The 10,000-nt window shown below is 43.0% G+C and overlaps 2 protein-coding genes across 3 annotated transcripts in view; one reads left to right on the forward strand and one right to left on the reverse strand.

Moving 5' to 3' along the window:
- Window positions 1–693: 693 nt before the first annotated feature.
- On the forward strand, window positions 694–6,301 carry LOC124952387 (leucine-rich repeat-containing protein 24-like). Its single transcript, XM_047502200.1, has 4 exons — window positions 694–1,776; window positions 2,828–3,030; window positions 3,290–3,538; window positions 4,018–6,301. The coding sequence occupies exon 4, from the start codon at window positions 4,162–4,164 to the stop codon at window positions 6,148–6,150; it is 1,989 nt and encodes a 662-aa protein (XP_047358156.1). The 5' UTR covers window positions 694–1,776; window positions 2,828–3,030; window positions 3,290–3,538; window positions 4,018–4,161; the 3' UTR covers window positions 6,151–6,301.
- Window positions 6,302–8,162: 1,861 nt separating this feature from the next.
- LOC124952391 (CAPA peptides-like) overlaps window positions 8,163–10,000 on the reverse strand; it is a 7,569-nt gene continuing 5,731 nt past the window's right edge. The window contains exons 3-5 of one of the 2 annotated variants that reach the window (XM_047502209.1): window positions 9,294–9,557; window positions 9,050–9,148; window positions 8,169–8,473 (exon numbers count right to left, since the gene is read on the reverse strand). In XM_047502209.1, coding sequence (XP_047358165.1) covers window positions 8,379–8,473; window positions 9,050–9,148; window positions 9,294–9,557 — 458 coding nt within the window. In that variant the 3' untranslated portion in view covers window positions 8,169–8,378. Of the gene's footprint in view, window positions 8,474–9,049; window positions 9,149–9,293; window positions 9,558–10,000 lie in introns of both variants that reach the window. The other variant, XM_047502210.1, reaches the window with a different exon arrangement.

Raw genomic sequence — 10,000 nt, forward strand, 5'->3', positions numbered from 1 at the left:
TCGTAGAGAGATCAGCGTTATATCACGAAATAGAGTTCCTCCCTAATCGACGTGGTGTCTTGCGCAACCACCCTAAACTATGTCGGTAAAACATCATCGGCGAGAATTTCTGAACAAGGTGGAGCTCTGAACCTACCTACCTATCTACCTACCTACCACCCACTCGTAAAAGAGGAGGGGGAAGAGAGAGAGAGAGAGAGAGAGAGAATCCGCCTATCGATTATTTTTCCTAAGAAAGAATATTACATAGAACGACCGATAGAACATTGGCTAACGTAAGTCAAAGATAAGAGGGACGCGAGGGGGGTTTAACGTCGATCGCTACCGCCCTCGATCGTTCGAAGCGACGTCTGGTGGAGGACAAAATCGGTATGAAGTTCGGAAGGTTGTCGCTGAGGTCGAAGGGTTCGTACAGTGGAATAGGCTGAAGTCAAGGGTGGTGATGGTGGTGGAAGTGGTGGTGGCGGTGGTGGTGGTGGTGGTGGCGGTGGTGGTTTTCATTGAACGCAACGAAGAGAATTCGACGGTGCTGCTCGCGACGACTATGCGGCAAGGAAATTCATGAGAGTAAGCGAGAGAGAGAGAGAGAGAGAGAGAGTAGGGGGTGAAGAGAAAAAGGTGAGGGAAAGAGAAAGAGAAAGAGGGGTTGAACTAAGCGAGTGGGGGATTTCGAGAGAGTGGATAGGTGCGAAGGAGTAAAAGAGGGACGGAGATAGATATAGATGATGGGACGGGGAAGGGGAAAGGAAGGAAGAAGGAGAAGCGGGAGTGGATGTAAAAGAGAGAGAGAAGTTCGGATACGCGGATACAGATTCATCGTGTCGGTGGCCGCTGCGGCAAATCTGCAGAGTTCCGTGGTGAACGTTGAAAATAAGCGGTGACTGCACACCCTTCGTACGGATTATTCGGCAACTCTCGACTCTCGTGAGAGTTCACCTTCGTCGTGACTACGAAAGTAGTAGCTTCGAGTACGGCCAACCCCCTCGGTGTTGAATCCTTTGCCGGAGGACGACGGCACTGGCTCTTTCTCTCTTGTTCTCGACCGCCACTTCATCTCCCACTCTCTGTCTATCTCTCTCTCTCTCTCTCTCTCTCTCTCTCTCTCTCATCGTTAGAGAAGAAGGGAGATACTGGCTGGCGCGCATATACGAAGAAGAGACACGTACCGAGAGAGAGAGAGAGAGAGAGAGAGAGAGAGGGAGAGAAAAATAGATAGATAGACAGTGACACACTCGATCCCTTTCTCCCTCTCTTCATCATCTCTCTCTCTTTCTCTCTCTCTCTCTCTCTCTCTCTCTCTCTCTTTCGCCACTATCCGTCTCTCTCTCTTTCTCTCTCTTTCTCTCTCTTTCTCTTAGTCACTCTTTCTCTCTGGCTCACCGTTCGGTGTTCTACAGAGAGACAGGTAGAGAGACGATGAGGATTCTCGATGGAGGAAGCGACGGATCCCTCTTGGTCCGTTCTCAAAGCATGGAGCCCGCGTACGCCTCTCGCCATTCCCGCGGAGTCGCGTCGTCGTCGTTGTCGCCTGCCACGAAACTCCAGCCGCGAGAAGATTGATTGATCGGACGGGAAACTAAGAAGGAAGACGGACCTGATATCCGCCGATGCTAGTTCACGGGTTTTCTTCTTTCTTTTTCTACTGTTACAAGCTTTCCCAATTTTCTGGGAATACGTCGTCTATCGCACGATTATTCTCGGACGGTGAAGATTCTGACGGTGATCTGTCTCTCTTTTGGTGTGATTGAGTGTAAAGTGCATCTTTCGAGACAAAAAGTAATTGCCACTTTTAAACCCTGATCTTTTATCCTTTATCCCTATCCTTCTTTCTCTACCTTTGTGATATTTTCTTGACAAGAGTTTACACGAGTAGGTAAGAGAGAGAGAGAGAGAGAGAGAGAGAGAGAGAAAGAGAGAGGGAAAGAGAGAGAGAGAGAGAGAGAGAGAGAGAGAAATATTTAATTTTTTTCCTTTTTCTCCCTCTATCTCTCTCTTTCTCTCTCCCCCTGTCTCTCTCCCTAACTCCCTCCCACTCTCTCTCTCTCTCTCTCTCTCTCTCTCTCTCTCGCTCGCTCGCTCTCTCTCTTTCTCTCTCAACCGCCCTGCTTCCATCTCTCGCGAGATTCACCGACGGTTGCGCAGCATCATTGTCCCCGACGCTCGCAATTTCGAGAGTGAAACGTTGTACGCTCGTCTTTAAGGCTCGAGGGAGGTTATAAGCGAGAGCGCGATTGGTTGGGCGCGCGCGATACAACGGCACTCTGAGTTCGTTCGTGTGTGCGTGCATTAATTCAAGTACCAAGCCGTGATGTAATGGAACGGTCGCGCTGCGGTCGATGGCCGGCCCGATCGGCGATGCACTTGTTAGAGACACCGATGGGACCCGAACGCCTGCAATTTTTTTCAGGTCGATGAGCGGAGAAAACCTAGAGCAACTTTTCTACCTTGAGTCCGTATTCAACCGTGTTATCTAACGTCGTTCGTGTCTTACTCCTCATTTTCCAACGTGGAAGGTCAAAGAACTCTTTTTTTCTTCCCTTTTTTTCATCTTCCTCTTCTTTTTTTTTTTACTTCCAAACGAGAGCTTTTTTTTCATAAACAGACAGACAGACAGACAGACAGATAGACAGGCAGGCAGGCAGGCAAGCAGGAAGGCTAACGCGCACGCACAATCACGTACGAAGACACGCATACGCATACACATACATACAGACACTTTGTCTTCCCTCTGACTTTTGCTCTCTTTTCTCTCTCTCTCTCTCTCTCTCTCTCTCTTTTCGTTTCGTCGACGATAAGCTAAGTGTAAGCATTTATCCTTCGTTCACAGGCGAGATGATGAGTTTGAAAGTTAACTGGTGATTCTCAGAGGCGCAAGAGAGAAGCAAGTCAAGCGTGACAGCGATTAACGCGTTGACTTTGTTCGGACAGGAAGGCTAAAAGGTGGACAACATGGGTAGAAACATGAGAAGCTCGAGAGAGAGGGGAAATGTCGTGGTTCTTTTGGAAATCGGATTCCTTCCGTATTATTAGGTAACGACTTTGTTTTCACGTTTTATGTCTGATTATCGAAGGATTCATATACCTTCTCCCCCGCCCGCCACGTCTCTTTTCCTCCCTCTTTTTCTTTCTTTTCTTATTTCTTTTTTTTTTTTTTCATCTTTCCTTTACCGTCACGTGCGCTTACTAAGTTAGATCGTTGCTAATCTTATCTCTCTCTCTCTCTCTCTCTCTCTCTTTTTCCCTCTCTCTCTCTCTCTCTCTCTCTCTCTCTCCTCTCCTTATTTTACAGCTTAAGCCGTAAGAATATATCCGTGGAATCGAAAGTAGGCCGAGTTCCGGTCTACGCGTGCATTGAGTCTACTTAATCAGGATGAAATCCAAGACTCCGGCAACAATAGCCTCGCGATGCCCGAAGGACCGGTGGGCAAAATGAAAGCTCCTGAGAAACAATGGAAGCGTCCACGCAAGCATGACGGCCTCTTTCAGATTCGTGGAGACCATGTTTAGCCGTGCCCAAGGGAAACACTCTTCTTACAAAGTAAGAACAAGGCGCTTCGTTACCGATACGCTTTAGTTTATCCTTTATTTTCTCGCATAATTTCGGGAAGAGGGGAATATAGTGAACATACTGAAAATAATCAAAGCAATGGAAGGAAATAATTAAATCCTAATAACAGAGAGACTTTTTTCCTCTAATAGTTTTATCGGAGGATACGTTTCTATGGTTGCCGATATCGTGTTATCGGATTAATCGTTTCTTTTCTTTTCTTTTCTTTTCTTCTTCTTCGTCTTTTTGTTTCTTTTATTCCTTCTGCTTTCTTTCTTTTCTTTTTCTTTACCTTCTCCTTTATCTATCTGATTCTAATGCCGGCCTCCGACCGATTTACACATAATGCCATTAAAAGATTATAGGAAATTTGTTTTTGTTTCGTTCGATAGAAACGATTAATAACTTCTTTCGATAATTATTCTTTCGTTATATTCATTCGATCGTTTTCGTTCGTTGACATTTTTCAGGCTCGTCCTTGCCGAGCTAATCGAGGAATAACGACGGTCGGCTGACCGTGTCTTTCGATCGCGTCTTCCGACGAAGTGCCGATCGACGATCAAATCAAGTAAGGTGATCGCAGAGACCACGGGGAAAGGAACTGCCGGAGGATTATGTTAGTGAAAAGGCAACACCCTCTACGAGGGCGCATATTACTTGCCCTCTTCTTACTCGTCGGAAGTTTCGCCTTGCCCTCGAAAGCGGCAGCATTTCCGGATTGGACGGACTGTCCAGCTGTTTGCAGATGCAAGTGGACGTCCGGAAAAAAGTCGGCTCTCTGTCCGGACGCTGGATTGACGTCGCTACCAGCCTCTTTGGATCCAGACATGCAAGTTTTGGATCTGTCGGGCAACAAAATACCAGCCCTACAATCGGAGATCTTCAAACGTGCCGGTTTGTTAAATCTTCAAAGGGTCTTTCTAAGAAACGCCGGTATACACGAGATCCACGCGGACTCGTTCAGAGACATGAGGATATTAGTAGAAATCGATCTTTCGGACAATCACGTGAGAAGCCTAGAACCGGACACTTTTCTCGGTAACGAGAGGCTCAGAATTCTTATACTCAGCGGTAATCCTTTGGGCGCTCTCAAGAGTCATCAATTTCCAGTTCTCCAACATCTTAGAAATTTGGAGTTGCAGAGGTGTTCGTTGACCGATATACACGGGCAAGCCTTCGTGAGACTCGTAGGCTTGGAATCTTTGAAACTCGATGGCAACGAACTCGAGTACTTGGAAGCTTCGGTCATATCGAGTCTACCTCGTCTAAAGACTCTCACCTTGGACGGTAATCGTTGGAGTTGCGACTGTAGATTACGAGGATTTCGTACTTGGCTTATACCGGAAACACCGAGCAAATTATATTCCGTGCCACAGTTGTGTTCAACGCCAGAGAGATTGGAAGGTCGAAGATGGGAAGAGGTAAAGCCCGTCGAATTTGCCTGCGAGCCCGAGGTATTTGTATTGGCTAGTACGATACAGGAGGAAACAAATGGTAACTTGAGTCTCGCGTGTTTGGCTACCGGAGACCCAGAACCCGAAGTTTGGTGGCAACTCAACGGTGGTCCTGTTAACGCGACAAGAATCTCCGATCAACCGTACGTAGGAACTTACGTATCTCACGTATCCTCGGACACGAACGTTGTCTACAATGAGAAATCCGAGAGAGCCACCGACAGGTGGAGCAATTTAACGGTATATAATGCTAGCGACGGCGACGCAGGGGAGTACGCGTGTTTTGCGAGAAACATAGCCGGTCTTGCAAGGGATACGGTAAGCGTCGCCATACCACGTATCTATACCGCACCGACTTTATCCCAGAGCGACAATTGGTTGCTTTGGGTTAGTCTGGCAGGTGGTGGTGCGGCCGCTCTTGGTGCTTCCATTTCTGTCATTCTTATGGCTTTTTGCTTGTGCGGTGGCTCACGTCGTAACGGTAAACGCGAAAAGGTCAAACTCCAAGGTAGTACGAGCTTCGGGGATCAGGAAAAGAAACTCTTGGATCTGTCGGTTACAACTACGACGGCTGGTAGCGCGAACGATCGTGCCAGTGGTCATGGTAGTTTAGCCGAGGCATGTAGTACAGGTGACCTTGAACTGGCCGAACGTGTTTCTATCTGTGATCACATGGGAGCCGCAACGGTGACCGTCGAAAGACTCAGACCAGAGATAAGTAATTCGACTACCGTGTGTCGTGCCATTCCATGTGCCCCCGGTTTTCCCCCACCGCCGCCAGAATTTACAACGGGAGTCCTACCAGCCGGCATCTTCGGCAACATCTTCATCTCCGTATCTTTGCCGCAGGACTCGACGGAACGTTGTTATCCCGATCTACTCGACATACCCGTCCACGGTGTTATCAGTGGTGTTACCGAGAAGAATACGGTCGCAGCCTTGCCTTCGACCCCCTGTGTATCCAGTTTTGCGACTCTTCCTCGACGAGCCCTTCGCAACGCCGATCTTGGTTCACCTTATGACAATATGGGCCCGAGGGTCACTGCCAATGGAAGTTCCGCGTTCTCCCTGACAGACGTGGATTTGAGATTATCGCCACCTCCACCGCCACGGATCATTCAACCGCCGCACGAGTTTGTCTCTCTTTAAAAAGACATTGTGAGAGAAGCAAAATGAAAAAAAAAAAAAAAGAAAAAAAAAACACACACACACACACACACAACAAATCTATCGTAGATCCGCATAGATCTCCTGTATACGTTTCATCGAAGAAAGACGAGATCGATCGCGTTAATAGGTTCGATGCATCTTTCGGCTGCGTGGATTTTTTAACCTCGTCCTTTTTTTTTTCCTTCCTTTTTTTTTCTCTTTCTTTCCTCCCTTCCTTCCCCTTCCCCCCCCCCCCCCCCCTCCCTCCCCTCCCCATCATTCTCCTTTTTGCACTCAGCCGATATAAAAGAGACTCGAAGGCTGATCTAACGTTAGACGAACGAGAACGAACAGAGAACTTTTCGACTCGTGATTTCTCGCTCATGAGAAATAGAAAAAGAATAGAGAGAGAAAGAGACAGAGAGAGAGAGAGAGAGAGAACACCGTGTTGTGACGTGTTTTCGAGACTGAAAGGGACAGAGACTGTTAAAAGAGCTGGTGTTACCAGCAAAGAAGCAATTTTAGCTAGGTGTCGGTTAGACACCTGTCTCTGAATTTTGAATATCTGTCTGTCCGCTTGTCTGCCCGCCTTGCCTGCTTGCGTGAGTGCCCGAGAATATCTCGTAACCCAAATGACAAAGGGATGATGAAAGAAAAAAAAAAAAAAGAAAAAGCAAAAGAAGAAGAAAGAAAAGAAAAGAAGAGGAAGGAAAAGAAAAAAAAAAGAAAGAAAAGTAAAAAAAAAAGAACAGAAAGCGAGAGAGAGAGAGAGAGAGAGAGAGAGAGAGGGAGAGAAAAAGTTTCCTTTTTAGACGTCGATGTCTCCGAAAATGACGATGAGACATTTGTACATAGTTCGCGGATCCTCCTTCAACGAAGTTCATCGATCGAATCGATAACCGTGACGAACGAAAGAAAAAAAGAAAAAGAAGAAGAAGAAGAAAAAATGACAAAAGGCAAATCTTTCCTTCTTTCACGGCCGATTATTTCTTCCTTGTACCTTTGCATACCAAACAACATCCACCCAATTCCAGTTACCCCTTTCCTCCCTTTCCCACAGCCTCCCTTCATATCTCCACCCCATCCTACATTCATTCTCAAAGTATATCACTAGTTTGTTACATAATCTTCGTGTGTACATATTTGTTATTACGTAACATGCATTACGAGACGCGTCTCGGTGTCATGTCCACGTGCATTCGCGTCCGAAATTCACGTGGAATTACATCGGTATTAATTATGAACACTTTGTCAATTAATAAAACGATTGAATTTTATATACCGCCCGACTTGTCGACGTCTTAATACCTTTTTCATCACTGTCAGCATTATTTACTATCTTTTTTCTTTTTTTTTTCCCTTTTTTTTCTTTTCTTTTTTTTTTTTTTTTTTCTTATCACAGATGTGGAGGAATGATTCAATTTGTACTTTCAACTATTTCTTTCTTTCTTTCTTTCTTTCTTTCTTTCTTGTCTTCTTTCATTCATTCATTCGACACGTAATTTATTTCTTCATTCATTTAACGAGTACGTGTACGATGTGTATATATATATATATATATATCGTTTCGTACGACAATAATATCGTTCAATGGGAACTTTGCTTCGTTAATAATCAATTTTTTTTGTTTTGTTTCGGTTTTTCGTTTTAACCATATATATGTATGCATGTTAGTTTATTCAATTATAGTGACAAAGAACAAGAAACAGAAATATAATACAATGTGTACACCATTTTCAATAAAAGCGTGCAAGCTTTTTTTCACATACGATTGTTGTACCATTGTTTCACGAGAGAAGTTTGCTATAGTATATCGTATATATGTGTATCTGTGCGTGTGTGTGTGTGTGTGTGTGTGTTTATGTATTTTATTCGGATAAAATACATCGTGAAAAGAATAGATGTAAATTAGAAATTCCGACCATCAATAGGAGTAAAAGAAAAAAAAAAGAAAAAAAAAAAAAAAGAAAGAAGAAGAAAACAAATGGAGAGAAAAAAAAATGAAAAAGGATGACGAGGTAAGTTCGGTCATAAAGTATAGATGTAGATTTTTATATGTCACATTTTTTTCTTTATTCTTTAAAATTTTACTTTTATCTTACTTTCATTATTTCGTTAAATTAATTTTTTTGGTTATTGTTTTTCGTATTGTTCTGTATCATCTTTACTTATCATCTCTTCTACTTTAATCGTCAAATTGATTAATTTCGATCTCTCGTAGGATAGATTCAAAGAAGATTATTCATTGGTCCGTCGTGATCGCTAATATCCCTTCCGATTCTTGGTAAACTCATCATTAATTGTCCTTGACGATTGTGAGAACCTGTTGATAGAAAAAGAATCGATGAAAAATTGAAGGAAAAGCATCATTTAGAACAATCCACCAAAAGTGATAGCTCGACAAGCTTTCGGTAACGATGTCTAATGATCCTATTCAGAGAAGTCACGCGATGATAGTGAATATCCTGAGTAAGAGAGAAAGAGATAGATAGATGGCTAGATAGATAGATAGATAGAGATAGAGAGAGAGAGAGAGAGAGAGAGAGAGAGAGAGAGAGAGAGAGAGAGAGAGAGAGAAAGAGAGAGGGAAATAGAAAGAGGGGATCGAACGAAGCCCATGGAGAATGCGCTTTCGGATAGTAGTATGGAAACTAATGACCTAAGTTGATTTATCGTACCACACATTAGCCACTAGGTACACTTAATTGCCTACTAAATTGTGAAGGCCCGTGTATCGGATTTGCCATATTGCCAGGTAACATCCTAGTAACGTGCTAAGATTAATTCCGTAAGTGCATTTCTCTAGCTCGCAGACTATTTCCGCGATATAAGTAAATCGATACATTTATTTGCATATATATATATATATATTTTTTTTCTCTCTCTTTCTTATACATACCACGTAAAGCGTGATTGTAGGGTCGCGAATCGTCTTGTTTTTGCTTTGGATAATTTCTCTCCACGTGTCTAGCGATCGTAGCTAATCCTGAACGAAGTTCTGTCGGAAAAAAATTCTATATGAAAAAGTGAATTCTTTCTTTCTACCTTTTCCCTTCCATATTTCCTTTTTATCTCTCCATTTGTCCGTCTATCTATTTATCTTTATTTATTTTAATTTTTAAACTTATAAAACGTATATCTACCTTCGTAATCGGGCTCATAGGTCGTATCTATATCGGATCCCCGACCTGGAAAAAATTCTAAATCGATGTTAGATCCTAAATCGTTTTTGCGATTAGCACCGATATAGAACACAGGTAAATCCGATCGTCCAACACGCGGATAATGGATGAGACCAGATGTACGAGATGATCTATGGAAATCCGTCATTTCGGAACTTCTTCCGGTTCTTGGATAAGGGACCAATCCCGATGAACGTCTGCAGCTGATTGTTTCATTTAGAACATCTGCAATACATAGGATAAACCGTTGTAATCATTTAAATTTCATCGTTAACTTTTTCTATTTTCGTTAAAGAATAATTAATTAATGAAGATCGAATGAAAAATTAGAGTTTAGTCACGAATTAGGAGCCATTCATTATCCTTTTACGTGGATGCGTGTACGTATGCATTTGTATATGTGCGTGTTCTTTTTTTTTTTCTTTTTTCTTTTTTTCTTTTATACGGAAGAAAAAAACAAAATTATTTACGAACATAATAAATTATCCTTGTTCTTTTTTGTAATTTCTCTCTCATATATATATATATATATATATATATATATATTTTTTTTTTTTATTTTTCATTTATAAGCATCAAAGTATCAAAGTAGGTCAATAAGATACTCGCGTCTAATTAGGGTCCTTTATTTAACGAGCTCCGAGCAGTGAAATTAACTTGGCACAGAG

This window comes from Vespa velutina, chromosome 10 (genome assembly GCF_912470025.1).
Source record: "Vespa velutina chromosome 10, iVesVel2.1, whole genome shotgun sequence".
NCBI lineage: Eukaryota > Metazoa > Arthropoda > Insecta > Hymenoptera > Vespidae > Vespa > Vespa velutina.